General features: G+C 36.0%; 1 protein-coding gene across 2 annotated transcripts in view; it reads left to right on the plus strand.

Annotated features, from left to right (window-relative positions):
* gnb1l (guanine nucleotide binding protein (G protein), beta polypeptide 1-like) overlaps positions 1-23,591 on the plus strand; it is a 63,518-nt gene that overhangs the window by 31,563 nt on the left and 8,364 nt on the right. For both annotated transcript variants that reach the window (XM_039771512.1, XM_039771513.1), the window contains 2 exons: positions 4,511-4,603; positions 7,491-7,706. In XM_039771512.1, coding sequence (XP_039627446.1) covers positions 4,511-4,603; positions 7,491-7,706 — 309 coding nt within the window. The remainder of the gene's footprint in view (positions 1-4,510; positions 4,604-7,490; positions 7,707-23,591) is intronic.

Below are 23,591 nucleotides of genomic sequence, written 5' to 3' on the forward strand. Positions count from 1 at the left end.
CACATTTAATGTTTACTAAATGTAGACTGCAGCCAAAAAAAATTCCTAAATACTAAAGCACTAATTAATTGAGTAGGTGTTTTATTTATGGGCAACTCATGCCACACAAGAACAGTTTTTACCTAAGGCAAAGTACAAATTAATACCCTGTATTTTGGCTGGCTTGGAATCGGTTTATGCAATGGGATTTGTAGTATGTGTAAAAAATTTTTGCTAATAAAAAAAATGAACCTTTTCACAATTAGTGTAACTAAACAGTGATACTTCTGCAATAAAAAAAGCATTTTGATACATGGTATGCTATCCTATTATTTAATGATTTTCAGTGTTGATAAATATGTATGTATGTATGCATTTACCTTTGAGTGTTAAGTATGAGAATTTCTTCATAATTCAAAGTTCAGCTCTGAAGGCAATGTTTGGTTTGAGAATTGAATGAGCATTCATCTCTTATGCCAACTTGCTTTAATACTTGCACTTAAAGCAGATCATTTTAACATATTCTGTAAGTAATCCGTAGGCATTTGTTGGTGGAAGTGGATTCTGGAATGCTCCAACACATTGAAAGAGAGCAGAAAGAAATACTCATTTTGACACAGAATTAACGTTTACATTATGAAGGCTTTACAAAAAAATATCACAGAGTCACTCCACAACTTCCTCTAAATTCAGTGATCTGTAGTCCCATTTTGCTGTCTTGGTAGTTTTTCTGTTTCATGGTCTTTTTCTCTCTAGAAAAGTACGCTTATCTGATCCCCAAGTACAACAACATACACAATGTGTTTTGGATGGTAGTTGCATTGAATTTAGTTTTAATTTTAGACTTACAATAAAAAGATTTCTATTGTTAAATTGCATCTGTCTTGAATTTCACCATCAGTAGCCTTCTTTCTCAGTACCCACATTCATTAGAATAAAAATTCTTTCCTCTAAAAACTGATTCAAAATTACTATTATCACAAAAGACCTATATTATGCACAGCCCCTTTACTTCCTCATATGTTTGCAGAAAACCCAAATGTTTTCATTTATGCACATAAACTTCAGTTGGTGCACAGTGGAGTGTGTCTTAATTTGTTTATTATTATTATTATTATTATCATCTGTTTAGCTTAGGACTACAATATAATATATGCAAATTAATATATTTAATATATCAAAATCATTTATTAGTTTTTGGACTTGCCATTCCATTTGTGTTCTGACATGCTTTAGTCTTGCTGTTTATTATTCTTTACATAATATACTGCACACATGTAGGTAGTCGGCACACTGTGCATTATGTCTAAAAGCTTTTGTGTGTGACACACCCTTCCAGCTTTGAATGGAGTGGCAATCCATCAGATGATATATTTTATTATTGAAGAAACAAATTAAATTAAGATTATGATGCTTGTCCTGTGCACATTTGTCATTCATTTGTAGTGCTACCTACATGTTTGATTAACTACTCGAAGGCGAATTGCATTAAGTGCCTAAACTAATAATAGGTTTTTTTTGCAGAATTTCAAATTATTAATGCTACAGGAAATTTTGTAGCCTTAGAATTGCATACTAGAGCCAGTTTCAGGCTGATTTTGTTGACTAAAAGCCATATGCTTTATAAAAATGTTAAAATGCCTAAATAGTTAAGAACATAGCAGGATAAATAAGTAGGACTGACCAGCAGTAGGAATTGCCATGAGAATATACTAAAAATATTGTGATTAAAGGTTTTTTTGTTAGGTTGGTTTAGGGTGAATCTAAATGCCGTCAGGGCCAGCACTATGAACTGTTTAATAAACTATTTGTATTCATTTAGTGTTAATTATGGAAGAACACAATATTTGTTTAGAAAGACCAGTAGTAAAGTGAGTAACCTTAAATAGAAACAGCTAATAATGCACTTTTTTAAAAACGTAGTGAGTGGCATTTGAAATTTTACCATTTTGTCCAATAGGTTCTATTTATTTTATTTATTGCATTATATAAAAATATAAAGAATATCTTAATTTTATTAGGTCTTTGGAAAGAACCGTAAGTGGGTAGCGATATTTGTTGCAGTGCCATCACATTGTTCCTCCTTCTTTCTGATAAGGCCTCATGTGTGTAGTAGATCTCTGGTCAGCACTTTGCCACAGCACTGAAATGACCAATGTTTTCCTTCTCCATTTCCCTTCTCCCAAGAAAACCACCCAGCTATTTTGGGGGTACACCATCCCTCTTTAAAATCTTACTATGAAAATTTGATTTGCCATTTTTTGTTATGCTCTTTTTTTTATGCATTTTTTTTCCATCTGTCTGTTTTAATGTTTGTTGATGCTTTATTAAAAAAATATCTAGGATGCCACTGATCAGGAAATGTTTTGGCTTGCATCATTGTGTTTTCCTCCACGTTGTTCCAGGATTGCACTTTTTAAACTTTGTGTCAGGTGTCTGTTCTATTTTCTGAAGAAAATATTTTAAATGATAAAAGCCAGGAGAAGTAAAGCCTCCATAACGCATTTTTTTTCAGTTAATGTATCAGTTGTGTTGGAGATCATCTTCTTGGTGAAGTCAAATGCCTCTAGCACAACGTTTCTCAACCTGTTTCGTGTCATGACCCACGTTTTCACATGCAAGTGCCTTTCTTGGTGAGTCGAAGATGAAGATAATAATCAGAGCATTGGGTGTTCCTTTGGGAATTGACTTCATCAGAGCTATGAGCGATAATACATCACACAATGCTGATCGCTTAGGCAACCCACCACAATCTCATACCAGTTCTAAATAGGAACTTGCATTCATTCCACTGGCAGCAATGGATGAGAAACACTGCCCTAATATGCTTGGATGTGGTGTTTGTCATCCACCAGAACATGTGTGATGTTTGGGCTTGCTCCAGTATTACCACAACAATCTTTTATTTTAACCCCTAACAAGTAACCTAATCCTGGTAGTACATACATTTATGAATTATAGAAATGCTAAAGCAAATAAAAATATGCCATTTACCATGAAAGTGAATTATTTACTTCAAAGTATGAACTCTAACCAGTCCTCAAATATGACAGTAGCTTTAATATTTGATGTGTTGTCAGTCATAATCCAACTAAATATCATTTTATTTAGTTCTCTCCTAGCTCAAAATCCAACAGCCATGCCAGATTTTCCATCATTTGGCTTTCTGGGACATTGTTTTAACACTCAATTACTTATCTGTAGCAAGTGAGAAGTACTCCACTGTCCTCAACAAGTTACCCACTTCAGATAAAAACATTATTGTAGAACTATAGGATGAAAATTTTAGAGTAATATTTTCTGTGTTCAAAATATGCTATTGATAAAGGTTTGAGATATTTATTTATATGTACTTTTCTCAATAACAATTTACCTTTACTAATTTGGCAAATGATCATTTACAGTAAGTGAAGGCCATCTGGTATTCTGGCAAATACTTAGCAGTCCTTACTTTAATGATAGACTTTTTTTGATGACAAAATTTAAGTGCAGTAGATGTTGGAGTCACAAGTATGACAATACATTAGTTATATTTGAATCTCCACAAGAATTTCTTTTGACCGCAAATATAAATGTGATTTAAATTAGATGGCATTAACACAAAATAATGCCAAATTGGGGCAGTTGTGGAATGTTTTTTGTAAGGTCATCTGTTTATCATGGCCACTTTAGCTTCAGTCATTGAACTTTTAAATGCAAGCTTCATGCACTTATGTGTGTGTGTGTGTGTGTTTTTGGTTTTTTTTTTCGTTTTTTTTGTAGGTCACACTAAGTGGAGTACTTCCTCCTCTTTATCTCTTTCTTTTTAAACAAGACAAATGGTGCAAGAGGAAATGGCAATAGTTTAAAAATGGTTTGGTGATAGTAGGGGCAGTGGAGGCAGAGTAACTGTGAAGGAATATTTATGACAATCTTGGACAATGCTTTTACAGTATTATAGTACTCTATCAGTAATTCTCAACTTTAGGTATATGCGTACCACTAGTGATATACAAAGGAGCCCTGCATTGTCTCACTATATTCCAGTGGTGACTAAAATGTAGAAGAAAGTACATGTTAAAAGATTGACACTGGCCATAATGTTGTAATCATAATCTTGTACTGTAAAAAGTCATAAGAACTTTAGTTGTTTAAAATCTTTTTAAGCTTTATAGGTAAAAGGTCTTTGGTATTCTTGGGGCCTTATTGTTCCCAGCACAGTGATTTCTTCGTTCTGCATAGACGCGAGGGGATTATGACCATAAATGAATAAAGACCAAAGTAAAAGAATTATCATCGTGTTCAACAGATTCTCTTGTTTTGCAGATTAGGAGTCATTGTTATTAGTTTTAATGTTTGTGCTTTTGAGGATTCAATCTTTCTTAAGATCTACTGCATTCTTTTCATAGGTTTGCTTGATTGATATGTATAATTAACTAATGTTAGTTACAGTATATTAGAACTCAAAAATACAGTGCAAAAATATCTGGACACAAAACGCCTGAATCTGGTTAGGTCCGTATTGATAGTCTTCATTCTGTCCTTTTTCCAGGTTCAAATCTTGGATCTTGCTACCAGAATGAAAGTGTGCACCTTAAAGCCAAGCCTTAAGATGGGGATGCCAATGTGTATACGCCTGTGGCAGGTAAATGCTCTTAGATTTATAGCTGTCAAGAAGAAATTCAGCAGACTAATGGATGAATCCCATTGCCCACAGCTTCACATAAGTCATCTTTATGATAATTTTTTTTCCTTCTTTTTCAAGCTTCTCAGTTCTTCAATTGAAGATGAATCATGGCGTGTTATATAAACTGATTTAAGAACTGACTGGTGTTGTGTAAACCGTCACAGAATCATTTTAACGTTAAAATTATAATTAATGTTATTGATTAATTATTGTTTTATTTTTTTTAAAGAGTAGGTAAGGCTTGTCTAACTGGCACAGAGTTAAGAAAGTGTTGTATTCAGGGGGAGAGAGAGAGAGAGAGACAAGAGAATGACAGCAGTCATCAAAGCTGGTAATGAAAGAGCAAAGTCATCGTCAGATGCTTGTGGCTGCAGCTTTATTTGAAATGATACCTGAGAACTGTGTGTGCACTGTGCAGTTTAATTAATATCTGACTATCTCCTAGTATTAAAAGAACTAAAACTACTTTCCATTGAATCATTGCTCCTTAACTTGACACCGCAGGTTAATATTTGGTCAGAGAGGCTCGAGTGCTGGTAGTTTGACAAGCTGCCAACAAGGTGAATACTCCTTTCACACCACAAGCCAAGGAATATATTCAAATATTGAGAAAGTTGTGTGCAGCCAAACTACAGGTTTTGTCTCACCACCTCTTTGTGGAAGATATGCTACCTCAATTTCTTTAATTGAATTTATATATACAGTACATAATATTTTTTCAGTTGATTTTTATGCATAATCAGTTAACACACTTGGAGCTGTAGATTTTTAATTTGAATTTTGAACTTGCCATTTTGTTTCAATAGATGACTATTCCTTTTCCGTATAATATTAAATATATGAATCCTGTAAGAATAAGGTAGATCTCTAATTATGACCATCAAATAAATGCAAGAATGCTGTTTTGTTGTTTTAGTACTTTTTTTTTTTTGTGTGCTTTTTTCCCTACCATAATTGTATGTAAACTTTTTGAAGGAGGTTAAACTTTTTGCTTGTAGATTTGCTAGTTGTTTAGTCATTATTATAATGCTAAAGTCAAAAGGTATTTTTTTCTGAAATCTCTTCTTTGCTTTCTATTTCATAATAGTCTTTTTATACACATTTCCTTTTAACACTTTTATAAGTTTAACATTTTATTCCATCTTAAATAGTCATTGTTATAACACAATTGTAAGAATAAATATGCAGGTTTTAACAGTTATCAGACCAGATTTAGCGACTACAGACAGCACGTTGGCAATTGGAGCTTATATTGAAGGATGGTAAGGCAACTTCTCACATTTGTGTGGACAGTTTAGAATTGACAGATATCCTGTACATGTTCTAATGTATTAGGAATAATGGATGTTTCACAAGTTTGGAAAAACTCACTGCAGTCTGAAAGATACTTCATAATGGCTAAAGTTTAATGACTACAGAAGACCTTCATTGATCATTTGTTACATTCCATTTATGCAGGTTGGATGTGTTTGTGTGCAGTTCTTGTCTGTTGGTGTTACCTAACAGATGATTCTCCATTCCAACAACACACAATGTTGTATATTAATACACTGCCATTTCTCTGTTTTTATATTATTTATATACATAGATATATGTTTACTTTTAAGGCCCTCTTCACTTAAGTGGAAAAAAAATGCTTAAAATGTAAGTTAACTTCCAGATGTGGCTGTTGCTGTAATATATAAGTAGCTGACAAATTACTCAACTGTCTTCTCTGTTATTTCTTTTTTTTCCCTCACTGAGATGTCCTCCTGAATGACATGCCACCGTGTTTTCACCTATTGGTTTGCAGAATTGTCATCATACAATGGCTTAAACTGCCTTGTGATTACATGGGAGGACAAAAAATAAAATCTTAGGAGACTTTCCTGTAGTGTCTTATCCTAGAGTAAAATTTCTCTTAGTAATTCAAATGAGACACCCTCCACCCCCTTTGCTTTACAATGACATTACTTGCCATTGGAATAAATGATGAGTCTTTTCCTGAAGTGTAACATTTTGTCCACTAAAGCACCTTCTTTAAGATTGACTGTGACGGATATTATAAATTAGGCATCCGCCCAGGGTACTCTGCCCTTTGACCCTCAATATCATCAATCAAAACGTTTCACTAAATTATATTTGTGCTCTGTAAATAAAACATTTAGTCAGGGTGCCCGACAAGCAGGCGTCCAGAAGTAAGGGGCCATACTCTGCGTGTTTGTTTTATTTATTTATTTTTTCTTTTTTTAATTTATTTCAATACTATATTTGATGTGTATAAAATGCAAGTGGACTAATGAGCTGCAGTTACCTAGGGCCAAATGATGTCCAGTTTAGTTGACAAACTAGTTGCTTAGTATTGAGGCTAGTCGTAACTTATTTGACCTCACGTTCATAAAGCCATGCTGTTGCGGTTAGCGCCAGATAAATGGTTTCCCTAAGGGGCATCTACACATACTGCTGTACATCTCCAACTATAAATTTCATACAGAGACAGTTTTTCTAGTAATGTAATACATCATGTGGCCTCTCTTTTGCTGTAATACAGATTGAATCCTGAGCCCCTTGTTTTAAGTTTATGATTTAAAGAGGTGTTTGTACTGATAGCTTTTTATATTTTCTTAAAACTCTCTCTCTTTCTCTCTGTATTTTTCGGCTGTTGCTTTGGTCCTCTAAATGTGCTAATCTACTTACATGGCTAAGAAAGCAAATTCAGAATTATCAGACATCTGTACTAGACTAATTATTTCTTAGTGATGCTGAAAGTTATGCAAGATTGATGCTTTAGTATATGAAGTAAACAGCTGATTATTTTGGAATTACTGCCCTTGCTTCCACTGTTGACATCTTTTTCTTTCCACAGCCTGATTTTGGTCCTGATCCCCTGTTATTAGCGGGATATGAGAATGGCTCTCTCACACTTTGGAGTTTATCAGAAAGGCGTCAGCTGTGTTCTCTTTCCTGTCATAATGAGCCAGTCTTGAGTCTTGACTTTGACTCGGAGAAGTTACAAGGTGTCTCTGGTGCACCAGATAAGACAATTAAGATCTGGAAGCTAGATGGACAAAATTGCCTAAAGGTCAGCAATGGTGAATGATGTTGTTTTTTTTTCTTAAATGTTACCCTATATGTATTTGCATGTGTGTGTTTATACAGACACACACACACACACATATATATATACAGTGGTGTGAAAAACTATTTGCCCCCTTCCTGATTTCTTATTCTTTTGCATGTTTGTCACACAAAATGTTTCTGATCATCAAACACATTTAACCATTAGTCAAATATAACACAAGTAAACACAAAATGCAGTTTTTAAATGATGGTTTTTATTATTTAGGGAGAAAAAAAATCCAAACCTACATGGCCCTGTGTGAAAAAGTAATTGCCCCCTTGTTAAAAAATAACCTAACTGTGGTGTATCACACCTGAGTTCAATTTCCGTAGCCACCCTCAGGCCTGATTACTGCCACACCTGTTTCAATCAAGAAATCACTTAAATAGGAGCTGCCTGACACAGAGAAGTAGACCAAAAGCACCTCAAAAGCTAGACATCATGCCAAGATCCAAAGAAATTCAGGAACAAATGAGAACAGAAGTAATTGAGATCTATCAGTCTGGTAAAGGTTATAAAGCCATTTCTAAAGCTTTGGGACTCCAGCGAACCACATTGAGAGCCATTATCCACAAATGGCAAAAACATGGAACAGTCGTGAACCTTCCCAGGAGTGGCCGGCCGACCAAAATTACCCCAAGAGCGCAGAGATGACTCATCCGAGAGGTCACAAAAGACCCCAGGACAACGTCTAAAGAACGGCAGGCCTCACTTGCCTCAATTAAGGTCAGTGTTCACGACTCCACCATAAGAAAGAGACTGGGCAAAAATGAGTGGGCCAAAATTCCTCCAGAGCGCTGCAAAAGACTCATTGCAAGTTATCTCAAACGCTTGATTGCAGTTATTGCTGCCAAGGGTGGCCCAACCAGTTATTAGGTTCAGGGGGCAATTACTTTTTCACACAGGGCCATGAAGGTTTGAATTTTTTTTCTCTCTATATAATAAAAACCATCATTTAAAAACTGCATTTTGTGTTTACTTGTGTTATATTTGACTAATGGCTAAATGTGTTTGATGATCAGAAACATTTTGTGTGACAAACATGCAAAAGAATAAGAAATCAGGAAGAGGGCAAATAGTTTTTCACACCACTGTATATATATAATGTGTGCATGTGTGTGTATACACACCAAATAATTTACTGAAATTCGGCATGCTTGTACATCTATCTTGGTACATGTCTACTAAGAAACAACATTTCAATATATCAAAATTTAGGGGTAGAAGAAATATAGAAAACTAAATACCCAAAAATGCCTTGATGGATTTGATTGAAATTTGTTAATGCTATAGGAAAAAGAAAATCAGTTGGCAAATTTTTTTTATTTGTCAATATTTATTAATATTGTGCTAACTTGCATGCTCTTGGCTACTCTGAAAGCATGCCTCATGCAAATGGAGGATGCAGTAGATATGATTGACAGGCCACACAAATAGCACCAATAAGCAATAGTGTGGACGGATGACTTGACACAGGACAGAAAAAAAAGAAACATGATCACGTTATAAAATGGAAGGAGAAAGTTAGCGAAGCTCTTGGAAGAAGCATAACTCAATGGTTAGCAACACTCTGAGATGCGTACTGGCTCTCTTCTTGGTTGTCTGTTCTGCTCTGCCCCTGGTCGTAGTGCTGACAACTGAACCCATGCACTTTGATTGCGGTGCTGCAAACTTAAAGGGAGAAATGGCAGTCTTATGCTGGGTATATACTGTGTGATTAAAAATCATGGTGAGTACTTCTCGCACTGCACATTAGTATCATCACTTGCATATGTGCTCAAACTGTACAAACACAATCGGTCCGATTGGTATTCGTATGATCGACACCTGGACAATTACGGCCCATCTATTTTACAGAGTGAATTAGATTTATATAGTCTATATAGACTGCGGTGGGTTGGCATCCTGCCCAGGATTGGTTCCTGCTTTGTGCCCTGTGTTGGCTGGGATTGGCTCCAGCAGACCCCCGTGACCCTGTGTTCGGATTCAGCGGGTTGGAAAATGGATGGATGGATAGTCTATATAGAGAAGAGTGACTTGGTTGATTCAAGGGCTACAGGGGAAGAATTATGAGGAAAGATTAAAAGAGCTGAGCATTTTCAGTTTAAGCCATTGAAGATTAAGAGGAGAAATGATTGAAGTGTTTAAAATTCTGAAGGTAATTAATTACTCCAGTGGATTGAGACTGTTACTTTAAAATGAGTTCATCAAGAACACGGGCACAGCTGGAAACTTGTTAAGGATACATTTTGCACAAACATTAGTATGATTTTCTTTTCACAGAGAACCAAAACACTTGAAGTAAGTTACCAAGTAGTGTGGCAGACAGTAGGACTTTAGGGACTTTCAAAACTAGAATTGATGTTTTTTTAGAAGAATTATATGGATAGGAATGGTGAGCTTTGTTGGGCTGAATGGCCTGTTCGCGACCAGATTGTTCTAATATTCTTGTATAATTTACCATTGCTTGTGTTTATTTTCCGTTCATCCAGTAAAGGTTTCTTAAGATGCTTTTGTCATTGGCCATTTAATTGTATGTGTGTTTGCTATATGATATTTAGATGTTTGAAATCAGAAATATAAAAATAAGCCTAACAACTTTAACCTAATGCACAATATACTGTGATTAGTGTCCATGAAATTTGATAATGGCATCAGAAAATCAGCTTATGAGACTACTCGCACTTAAAAGATAGCTGACTGAAATTTCTAACATGATAGGAATTCAGGGGAAAATAGTGTGCAATGTTGGTAATCACTTCCACAAAATTGGAATGTGTCACATGTAACAATAAATCTGAGATAAACTGATGACACTACTCATTTTTTTTAATTAATACATAGCCTTGCATTTTTGAAAAAGCCAACACTGTTATCCATCTGTACATTGCAGTTAAGTTTGTTATGCCAATCAATGATCAGTGTTAAATGCTTTTTGAAGCTTAAAAAAAACAAGGAAATCTAAAAAAGAAAAAATCGAGAGTGGTCTCCCCTAGACTTTCTAGTGTACTCAGATATGGGGCTGGATATTTGAGGAGTAAACCGCAAGACAATGATTATATTTTTATATTATGTACATTAAAGAACTATCAACATCAAATCAAATGAATAATATTTTGAACAGTTATTATAGAAGTAAAGTTGAATAAAGGTAAAGTACCACATCCGGTTAACGGTAATAGCCCAAAAGTTGATAGAAATCTATGTTTTGTACCTAATACTTGTATGCAAAATTTGGTTTGCCTAAGTGAAAGTGTACTCAAGTTATCGTGTGTTATACACACACACACACAGACAGAAACAGACAATAATTCCAAAAATGGTATTTTTGGACTCGGGGAGGTCTAAAATGTTGAGATTTATCAAAATCTCGACATCAAATCTTTAGATGATTACAATACTTTCCCTATACTTCATAAATGAGAAAGTAAAAAACACAGCAGATTAACTGACAGAGCCAAGGCATAACTGAATAGAATGTGAGAGAGCCCAACTAGACATACTGTATCTCCAGAGAAAAGTTCTGCAGCTCTGAACTATTATAGGCATTTCTTCTCAAAATAACTGGCAAATCTATTTGGTATTCTTTTGCTCCTGAGAAATCAGTGCACTTCATTTTTTTGAGCTGTGGACTGCAACAAGATCAGTCACCCCCATCAAGATGCTGATGTTCAGTCTAGTATTAAAGAGTGTTACTGTATCTAAACCCTGGCAATAGTCTCCTGCTTGAAATTTCATGTGAAGCGTTAGAAACACTTTGCCTTTGAAAATACATAGACGTTGTAAGGTAAAAATGTTTGATTTTAATTTGGGTGCCATAAACTTGTATTGTCACTGCTTTTTTTTAGTGAAGGTGTTACCCCTGTTGTCAATCTGGACTTATTTTCCAGCCAGCTACCTTTATAGTTTTCAAGGGTGGCCGAAGCTGGAACTGACTGTGCTGCTAAAAGCAGTTTTGATATAACAGCTTCTTGCCAGTTCCTAAATATATAAGTAAAAACATATTTACATCATGGGGTCTGCTATTCTGCAGAAAATATAAGTAGACATTCATAATATTTATCCTTCCCCTCCAATGAACATTGTCTTATAAGATGAAAAATGGTTTGAAGGCTGGTTTTGCACACTGAGACAACTTTAACGGGTACCATGTGGGATCTGTCTGACCGGAATGATGAATCAAGGTGATCGAAGTAAAGTCTTTAAGCTGAATCGTCTAAAGTGAATTGGAAAGGTCAAAGGTGAAACTGAAGTTATGCATCATGATAATTATTCAAGTACTGAAAAACACTCCAAATTGGCTTTCATTCACTGTTCCAAAAGAAAGAAAAACAGACTATGGCAGATACCAGGCAAAGTGTGACTAGTGTTATGAATTACCTAGGGGGGAGCGAGAGAGAAGGAGAGAGAAAGTTTTCCTGCTTTCTAATGCAACCTGTCCTCTGCTTCATTCTCTTCATTACAGACCTTATCAGCTAAAAATGCCATGTGTGCATTTACAATAGCCCAGCTTATTACAAAAAATGCAATGTTAGAGGTGTTATTGTTCAGACAGAGCTTCATGGACATAGAATAAAATATATGGAGACTGCAGATGTTTCCAGACGGAAGCAAAAGCCTAATTATTACTGTCTGCTTTTTGTGCAAAACCAACTGTAGTTTTTAGACCAGACTTTTTCTCATTGCTTTGATAAGATACCAGATTAACATGGGAGTATATGCTGGAGGTGAGTGAAACACCTCAGATGGACCAACATTTTAATCTTACACTTTAAGAAGACTTAAGCCCCCAACAACCTGAATTGAATTAAGTGATTTGAATAAATTATGTTTATTTTATAGTAGTGTGCCAATGACTGACTAAATAATTAACTTTTGGTGTACTTGATATTTGAATATTAAAATTCAAATTTCTATAAATCTATGCATTCCTTATGCTGTAGTTGATAAGGTCTGCACAGTAAGGCCACATTTCCATTAAAAAAACAGTACACTAGCACTGAAGTTTGTTTCTTGCTCTGTGACACCCTATTCAGTAAAGTTTTAAAAGAATTCTCTATCAAATATTGAACCACTTTTTGTTGGAGAGTGTCCAGTAGTTAGCTGGTTTCATTTTACTCAAAAATGTTTCCGAGGCTTATGTGTCACTGGTCAGACTGAAACCCATGTGGGATTTTGGTATTTTCAAATTCTTTTAGCAATTCTTGCTTAAATCTTTGAACTTTATTGTTCTATCTGTGTGGAGTGTGTATGCCGTTATTTGTGTGTGTTGTTTTGCCACATTCCAAACATTTGCTGGTATGGTGACTGCTGACTTGCCCATTGTGTGCATTAGTGTGAGCCATGTGGTGAAATGGCACTCCATCTGCTTTTGGTCTTTGCTTTCAGAAAGAGGCTTCATTCCTACGAACCCTAAACTGTTGGACTGAATATGGATGTATAGATGGCCAAAACTTTTTGTAAGATGGTCACTTGCAACATATTAAAATTTTTACTTTCCCTTACTTTCTTTTAATTGAAAGATTTCTCTCTGAAAGTAAAAGCTGGAGAGTAGCACTATTGACATCCAGCACCAAGAAGCCAGATTGGAATTCCTGCTCAGTCAGTATCTATGTAGTTTGTCCATTCTCTCATTGTGTCTGTATGAGTTACTCACCAGGGTTCAAAGGTTAGGTTATCTGGCATATATGTATTCAGAAAAATGAAAAACAAAGATCTTTCCCAAATGTTGTCTATCATAATGTTATAGACATGTTAGAGAAGTAAACACGTGTTGATAGCAGGTCTTAACGTGAAAAATGGTTCTCATGTTAATGGCCAAACAAAAAATGATATTCTAAGGTGTTTCTGTGTATGTGACACTTGATAAAACATTATCTGTCCTGATTTTAATCTTGAATTGTCATTTATTTGCACTTTGAGTAGCGAGAAAAGTGCTATATAAATATGAGCTATTATTCACACAATTTACAGATAATTGTGCTCTGTGTCCTGTTACTTTTTTTGCACTAAGAATAAGGGTGTTGTTACCTTGAAATATAATCAAAATTCAGTTGTTGTGCAGATATAATATCTAAAATTCAGGCTAAGTGTAGGTAATGTTGCCCTTCCATTTCCTACTGTTCATTTCCTGAACCAGTACAGGGTCTGGCGGAAACATTTACAAGCAGTCTCCCTTAGACTGTATCTATGCTGATGTCTCACTATAGTTATGTTATTAATTTGGATTTTATTTTCCATTCTTGCATAAATTTTATATCCTCTATATTATGTATTTTTCTGGTACTCGAAGCTGCAAAAAAGTACTCCACAGAACTGTTTGTATTCCAGTTGGCATCAGCAGTCATTGTAATTTTAGTGGTGCAGTTCGAGCAGTTTACACTCACTTTGGCCGTTACGTGAGTAAAAGCTGTGTTTTACTTGTAAAAGACAGTCACTAAACTACTTTATTTTGTGTGAGTGAAAGATAGAATGGTCCTCATGACCAGTGGCATGGGTAAGTTATCAATAAGCTTGATGATATTGTTCATGTTCATCTCTTTTGTTAAATAATACCTCTGATTTAAGGTAACATTGGTTACCATACCGAATAACTAGTAGACACAACAGCGAGTGAGGCAAATTCTTAAATAAGCAAATGTGCAAAGTATAGTGGAATACACACTGACGATTGGACAAATAGCAAGTGTGTTTAGGGAGGACTAACTACTATGAGGGCTCAGTGAGCAGAGGAGCCACAGTGAATATTTATTTTCTTATTTGAGTATATAGCAGCATAAAAGGATAATTGCTGTTATTTACTTTATCAAGCAATATTTGTGTTTTATTTGGAAACCTTTAATCAAGTTTGTTAAATTATTTTTTTTATTACATTTCACTATATGGCATCTCAAACCAGATGGTTAGCAGTCTCTTTCCCAGCTGGGAGGCCAAGTAGAACTGAGGTACAGTGGAAGGCTGCCTTTCATGGTTTTCAGGTTGTCCCCCTGTACATTGGGTGGCAGCATCCCTTGTGGTGGGCCACTGTTATGGACACTTTGGGGCTCCAACACGCCGTCTAGGAACCAGAATTTTTAAAATATTGTAAAAAAGCAGTTATTCTCTTAAATCTGGAAAATTAAAATATAAAAAAGCAAATATCAGTAATTTTGTTTTTTTGGTATGTCATTTTAAACTGAGAGTGACGAACCTAGTTCCTGGAGGGCTACAGTGTTCCAACCATTTTTCTTAATTAAAAGTTATTTGTTGCAACTAATGGGGCCTTTTTTAATTTTTTCTCACTCAGTTGTTCAAATAAAGAAACCCATGATTGCTGTTTGTACTGTTAATTGCCTACTTTTCAGAGTCTTTGTTAATCAGCAAAACAAAGTAAACTAATCAGCTTGATGCAAATAACAAGTGAATCAAAAGTTAACCATGTTCTATTTGTACCTATTTGTGTTCATCATAAAGAATCTATTTCAATACCATATTTGAAAAAGAAAAATAGAACAAAACCGAAGGACTGGAAAGTAATTTCTTTATGACTCAACAAGCATTCTGATGTTAGGGATTTTCCATGTCATAGAATAATGTTAGAAGTGTCTAATACAGATACAAAAGCATGCAGTCACTGAGGTCCACCAATAACATATCTATTATATAATAAAACGCTAAGGTCAGATTTTGTGTCCAGTCTGTCAGAACAATCTGTTCAGTCAGTTCGGCTTTGGTTTGATTGGCGAGATTGACTTTGCTGACGCAATTGAAAGAGGAAGTGGCAATGTGAGACACATGAGTATGAGTAAAGGCTGCTCTTCACTGCTTATCACATTTCAGCTGCTATGTACCTTGTGCCCTCACAAAAGTTACATTTTCATTTTTGCACTTCTGAGGGAACCTAAAACTGCTTCACTCATGAATCACAGAGGTGACCAAAACGTTTTAAGCCTGAATTTCACGTGAAATTCCATTAATGCCACATAATTTTTATTTTTTAATGTTAATGTTTAATGACTCATAAGTAGTCTGTATAATGTCTGTTTTATGGACTGTCTCTCTTTGATTCTTGATTGAGATTCAATCCACAATGGCTATCTTCGTGGCACGTCCTGCCATAGCAAAACTCTCCAGCCCACCTTTTGACTCGGACATATGAAGGAGACTGGTCCATGTTGACTTGGTGAGAATGAACGTAAAAAAGTATAATGTTCTCTATCGTTAGAAATTCAGTAAGAGCACAATGTTTGTTTTTCCGGTTATAATCATCCATGTTGAAATGATTATAAAGCAAAAAAAAAAAACTACACTATAAACTACAAATATTAGAAACTTGTGATTTATATATTTTTAGTTCACAAATCAGATCTTTGACTACTTATAAAACCAGCAATATAGAATATCTCACTTCAGGCTTAATACTTTTTGATTACCCCTTTCATCTGGTATGATTACAAATTGCATTCAGTAGACCCCTGCGAAGACGCAGTTCAGGAACTCAGTTGTTTGCGAATTATTCCTTAGAACCAATTAATTGTTAACAGAAAGCGCAAATATCCTCTGCAATTTTTTGTGGCTTTTTTTTGTGGCAATATTGTGCTGTAGAGAGAACAGGAAGCAACCACTGAGGGAAACGCGGTTTGGGATGGTGAAAGTAGCCAATCCGATAGCGCTGTTCATTTCTCCTTGCTGCTGATTGACTGCTGCCATGTAATGCGTCTCCAGCTGCGTGTCCTCGTGTTTTCCTTTTTGTTATCGTTTTCATTTTGTTTTTCTTAAACGCAAAAGATGTCACCGAAGCGCCCTGCACTTTCTGAGGCTTCTGGTGCTGAGCCTAATCACCAGAAGAAATTTAAAACACTCCAGGAGAAGGTTGAACTACTGGATTTGCTCTGGGAACTAAAAAGTTATGCTGCAGTACTGCACCACTATGGCATTAATGAAAGCACCGCACGGTACATAAGGAAGTATGAGGCAGCGATCCGGAGTATTATATCTGTAAGTTTCTGTGATAGTGCCAAAAAGGCAATGACCGTAAGGAATAAAAATGTCATCAGGATGGAATCACCATGATGGAACAACAACTTCCTATCACAATGTTCCTGAAACCTTTAAAGAAAAGCCAGCATGAAACCTCACCAGAAGACCCGTCCAAAGATACGACTCCTCCTGAAACACATGAAGAAGAGGTGCCACCCGAGGAGTTGTAAATCTTCTGCCTTGTACTGCACAGCTACTTCATCATCATCATCATCAATACCATACATCTTTGGTGAGTACCCATACATTTTACTCTCCTTTAATTAAATTAAATTATGACATATTTACTCTACTTATAACAAAAAAAATGACCGCGCATACCAAAGAAAATGTGCTTGTATGAATGACAGTACTTATAGCGGTAACATCGGTATTTTACATTCTAGCGGGAGACACAGCAGTTCAGTACTGTACAGTAGACGGTTTACCTTTACATTCTTTTTTTTAGGTAATGTAAGGTAATTTGTAGGTAATGTATTAATGTATTAAGCTGAGTTTGCAATAAACTTAAAGTGCTTTGGGGGTATATTTAGTGTTTAAACTATAAAAATAGGCATTTAAAAGGCATTTTTAACCACATCAAAAAGTCACCAATTTTCACAATTCGTGGGTGCTCTAGGAACGTAACCCCCATGAATTTTGGGGGTGTACTGTACTCTGAAGTGACCTATATAAACAAGTTATTAATTGTACCTTCATCACTTATTTTAGACAAAAAAAACCTATATACTTAATAAACTGATCTTTGGACTCCCTTATTACCTCAACTACCTGGAATGCAGTGTAGAAACCATCTGGCTTAAATTACATCATGAATATCAGGATAGTTTAATATGCCTATTTTACTGTTGCTTCAGTGTGGAGAGAGAACAAATTTATTTATTTTATTAGTGGGTCAGTGTAGGGTATTGCATGAAAAATGTTTAAAATTATTTACAAAGCAAATGACAGCAGTTAACCCCTCTTCATGAGACTCGTGTGCCACCATTGAGGAGATATAATAGAGGACAATTGTATTTACAGAACTTTAAACATTCCTTTAAAATATAACATGTTTTTTGTATATAACACCGTTACACATGCTTCTGACCTCCTCCTCCTCCTCTTTTTTCATGATTTTTGGAAACATTAATATGTGGTCAAAGTGATTTTCCACTCTTTTGCTGCTGAGCTTTACAAGGGTGGCATGTGCTTGTTTATTAACTAATACCAAATCCACTGTCCTTTGGCATGTTCGTTTCAATGTGTTAATTGGATGGATTATAGTGTATAACTTGTCAGCAGCACTACTGTTTCTGTATGGGGACTGTTCCTCAACATGTTTCATTTATGGCAACCATGCAAAATTCTTCCCGACTTTAGTAATTTGCAGTCTCTATCACTGATGTCCTGCTTATGAAAATTCAGATGATTTACTAAAATAAAAATCCTTTTGGGATTCCCTGCTGCTCCAGATGTAATCCTTGATGAAATCATTCACCTTTTCTCCCCCAGTATGTTTAGTTACACAGCTGTGGATGACATATGTAAGTTTTGCTGTTCTTTGTATCATATTTTTTCTTTAAAGCATAGCAGATATTTTTATTTGTATAGCAGCTTCTCACACCTTTAGCCTGTTACTCTTTGTTTTAAGTAGTCCCTGCCATAAAAAAATATTCTGCATTTCAGTTCAGAACTAAGTTGTAAGATAAATAATGAAGTGTAGAAAGTGTAGCCTAGTAAGCAAACTTTAAACGCTAAAGTACAAGGTTGTCAGTTCAGTGCACACCACTGCTTTACTGTGGAAATCTAAGCAAGTTCACTTTCAGAGTTCTGTTCATTTGCGTCATTAAAAAGAATAACTATATCTGCCCATATAGCTCTGAGAATTTTATTTATTAATGTTAATTTATCTAGTAAGAACAGAGACTGAGAGGAGTTGTACACCTGAGAAACTGTTTTTCATCATTTTCAGCACTGCCTTTTTGTCTGATGCCTCAGCCCTCCACTTTTCTGAAAACAAATCTGCTTCCACACGTTGAATATAGTTATTGTCCTTGCGGTTAACCTACCCTATCAGTGTTTGTGCATCTTTCATGCTCAAACACTAGTCAATGTATTCAGTCACCTGTGCGGTCTAAAACAAAGCCTCAGGAAAAATAATTATCATGGCCTGCACTGAAAATTCCAATCCCTGAAGCATTCCATGCACACATCTATAACTTCCCCATGCATAAACATGGCTGTTAACACAGGAACAAAAAATGTTTCATGAGATCACATTAAATGTTGGCAGGAAACTACAAGTTAAGAGATTTGTTAACACCTTATTTTGAATGACATGTTTAAGCGTTCTGAAAAAGGTACAGTTTAAACAAAGATTTAGTTTAGCAGTATGATTTCTGATGTAGCAAGCAGGGAATGAATTTATGCCTTTATTGTCATTAGCAGATTGTTTTATGTATTAATTAATTTGAAACTAATGTTATATTCACTTTTTATTATTTAATAATCATTAAATTATTAAAAAACAATTAAGTGGTTTTGGTTGAAGAACTCTGCATAGCTGCCTGTCCTATATTTAAACTATTCTTTGTAATTTTTCTTTCATTGTTATTCATATCAGAGTTTGAGTGGCAAATGATTAATAATACTTATTTTCAACATTTTTTTAATATACAGTACACCCCCAAAATTCGCAGGGGTTACGTTCCTAGAGCACCCGTGAATTGTGAAAAACCACAACTTTTTGATGTGGTTAAAAATGCCTTTTAAATGCCTATTTTTATAGGTTAAACCCTAAATATGCCCTCAAAGCACTTTAATTTCATTGCAAACTCTGCTTAATACATTACCTAAAAAAAAGAATGTAAAGGTAAACCGTCTACTGTACAGTACTGAACTGCTGTGTCTCCCACCAGAATTTAAAATACCGATGTTACCGATACGTACTGTCATTCATGCATGGTATGCGCTGTCGTTTTCTTTGTTATAAGTAGAGTAAATATGCCATAATTTAATTAAAGGAGAGTAAAATGTATGGGTACTCACCAAAGATGTATGGTATTGATGATGATGATGATGAAGTAGCTGTGCAGTACAAGGCAGAAGATTTACAACTCCTCGGGTGGCACCTCTTCTTCATGTGTTTCAGGAGGAGTCGTATCTTTGGACGGGTCTTCTGGTGAGGTTTCATGCTGGCTTTTCTTTAAAGGTTTCAGGAACATTGTGATAGGAAGTTGTTGTTCCATCATGGTGATTCCATCCTGATGACATTTTTATTCCTTACGGTCATTGCCTTTTTGGCACTATCACAGAAACTTACAGATATGGTACTCCGGATCGCTGCCTCATACTTCTTCTTTATGTACCGTGCGGTGCTTTCATTAATGCCATAGTGGTGCGGTACTGCAGCATAACTTTTTAGTTCCCAGAGCAAATCCAGTAGTTCAACCTTCTCCTGGAGTGTTTTAAATTTCTTCTGGTGATTAGGCTCAGCACCAGAAGCCTCAGAAAGTGCAGGGCGCTTCGGTGACATCTTTTGCGTTTAAGAAAAACAAAATGAAAACGATAACAAAAAGGAAAACACGAGGACACGCAGCTGGAGACGCATTACATGGCAGCAGTCAATCAGCAGCAAGGAGAAATGAACAGCGCTCTCGGATTGGCTACTTTCACCATCCCACATTGCGTTTCCCTCAGTGGTTGTTTCCAGTTCTCTCTACAGCAGAATATTGCCACGAAAAAAAGACATAAAAAATTGTGAAGGATGTTTGTGCTTTCCGCTAACAATTAATAGTTAGGTTCTAAGGAATAATCCACAAACAAGTGAGTCTGCAAACCCTGAACCGCGTCTTTGCGGGGGTCTACTGTACTTCTATTCCTACATACCAAAAAATGGGAATGCTATCTGCGATCACATTTAAAAGGAAGATTTTACTAACCATTGAAAAAGATAATGTACACCTTGATATTAATTTTAGCATGCCAAGCATGAGGTTATCTACTTATGCATTTGTCAGCACATGGTCATCACAGTGCAATAGCAATGTACTCTGGCCCTGTCTTCGGAGGGTCCCATATTACATCTAATTTCAGGATTACAAGTAAAGGTTAATACAATCTTTTAGTGTTTGCATGCTGTTAACAGTGATTGTTTCTTGTTAAACTAGCAAATTATTATTTGCAATTGTCAGCACTCTATTATTTCATTAATAGTATCTGGTTTATATGTATTCCTACTAATAATATTGGCACTATTTTAACAATACATTTCCTAAATATTTTGTAGTCATTTTCTTTTTGTACAACTTACAATTCACATTTACACCCCAACTTCATAAGTTATTTTTTGTAACAGATTAATGATTACAACTTTTGTAAATGGTACTGGTACTTTTCTGTTCAGCCATTCAATTTCTGGCCTAACCTAAAGAGCATTATTCCTTTACAGGAGTTCTGTTGTTGAATTATCGCATGCAATATGCACTACAGAAAAGCATATTGTGTTCAGGATACAAATTAATCATAATATTGTAATAAATCTTGTGTATGCTTTAGTGCTTCATTGTTTCTTCTAACACTTTGTTTAGAACTTTCAGTTCAGTTTATATTTTTTGCGCTTGACACTTTACATTCTGCGATGTAACGTCGTGTTGATTGTGCCCATTTTTCACAAGTGGTCATTTAGTGCACCCCTTGCCCACTGAATGTGTAGATTTTGTTTGGAAATGCAGTTGATCAGAGAGATATCCCAATGAGCATTTTTTTCTAATGCTGTACCTAGGCTGTAAAGTCTCTTTTTATGTCTCCTAAATTAAATTGATCTATGGATTGTGCCCTAGGTTTGTGATTGAAATAATAGTAGCAAAAATGTAGTACAAAGTGAATAACCATTCCTTGGCTGCTGCATTTTGAATCTGTCTCATACAAAATGTATACACAGGCAGTCCCAGGTTACGTACGAGATAGGGACTGTAGGTTTGTACTTAAGTTGAATTTGTGTGTAAGTCAGAACAGGTACGTTATTTTAATAAATGCTGTTGTTGACCGACTGTAACCAAGTGCTCTGCTAATGAATGATGGAGTTTTCACCTCTCTCTGACCTTTTTATTATTTCTACTTTATTGTCATGGTGACGTTTTTTCTCTTCTTTACTGTATCACCAGCACTTGCATCAGATTTGTGTTTCAGAAACATTCTTGAAGGGTGAAGACAAAAGGCTGAGATGAGCTCTTCTGCACAGCACAGTACACGCTATCACAGCAGGAAGACACCATTTGTTAACATGTCTGATGTACTGACGAGAGACAACTTCCTGTTATGTGTGTAAAAGTACAAGTAGGCTTGCTATTGAGAATGAATGGGGTGGTGAGAGGAGGTTCACTACACAGTCAAGTACAGTCAAAGGCGGGTTGTGAATCGTCCACCACCGCCCCAATTCAACAGGCAGCCGTCCGAAGCACACTACAATGCTACCCTCTGCCGTCCCGTTCAGCCACAGCCAGGTCACCGCTTGTAGCTTTACCATCTGCCCACTGAGAACAAATGGGGCAGCCGTGTGTGATGGGCGGGCAGTAAAACCGCTTGCCGCCTTTAGCTGCCCACGGGACAGTACACTGCACGAGCAGCAAAATTGCCCCCCTCCAGCCACCGCTTACAGGGTCCCCAAGCTGAAGATGATGGAGCGGCAGTTACTGAGGTGCATGCGTTGCAGCTGCGGCCTCGTTCGTAAGTCGTAGGTTGGATGTCCGTAACCTTTTTTTTTTTTTTTTTAATAGAATTCATACTGGCCTCTTTTACTTTATTATTCACATTAAACAACATGGCTCCCATTGTGGTTTTCTGTTGTGTCAGGAAACTGATAAGATTTTTTACAGGGGAAAGCAGTAGAGAGACATGAGATAGAAAAGGGTCTAAACTGGGAGATCGACAAATACTGAAACAACAAAGCCAAAGAGCAAGAAGAAAACTAAAACAAAAATTAGTAACCCAATTGACCAACTCAGAAAACAATAAATACTCATGGTAAGTTTAGCAAAGGTTCTTGTTTATGGCAAAGTGGGTGGCTATTTATATATCTTCCACTGCGATTGGTAACAGGTGATGAACCTGGGTGGAAGCTCTCCAATGATGGGAAATGTTACCCTGGCGAGTGAAGCAAGTTGTGATGCAATGAAAGCCCACACAACAGGCACTAGAAAGAACACAATATAAAAATGTAACATTTGCAAGGAACATTACTAATTATTTTCATGGTTTCATCAAAGTAGGCTTTTACCACGACTGGTGTAGAAGACTTCCACAATTAAACATTTTCCAGCTGTAAACTGAGGATGGAAATGCAGACTGGGTGCTGACCACAACACTTCTGTGCATGCTGTTGGTAAAAAAACATGCAACCTAGTCTTTGTCAGGGGCAGATTTAACCTTTTGATACCACACAACCAAAATGTAGAGCAGTGAATGTCAAAATACTAGCTTCTTAAAATACTTTGCATTTTAATCATGAATTGCAATTGTGTCTTACACCTGCAAATGCTGTCATCATATCTCAAACATTGCCTACAGGCCTGTATGCCTGATTTCAACTGTTTATCATTTTTTTAAAGCAGATCTCTTGGAGCTTCTCTGATTGCCTGTCACTTGAAAAAGGCAGCAGTGAGTGAATGTTTCTCATAGTACACTTCAGGTCAGATGTTTTCTCTGTTCCAGAGAGACAGCTCAAACCGACATATGTACTAAATTATGAGCCTTGATCATGAGAAGCTGAGATCACTGGCCACAAAAACAATCTGAGCTAAATTTGAGAAACAATTACTGTTTCTCTTGTTTCTCTGTCACAGCTGA

This window comes from Polypterus senegalus, chromosome 12 (assembly GCF_016835505.1).
Source record: "Polypterus senegalus isolate Bchr_013 chromosome 12, ASM1683550v1, whole genome shotgun sequence".
NCBI classification, from domain to species: Eukaryota; Metazoa; Chordata; class Cladistia; order Polypteriformes; family Polypteridae; genus Polypterus; species Polypterus senegalus.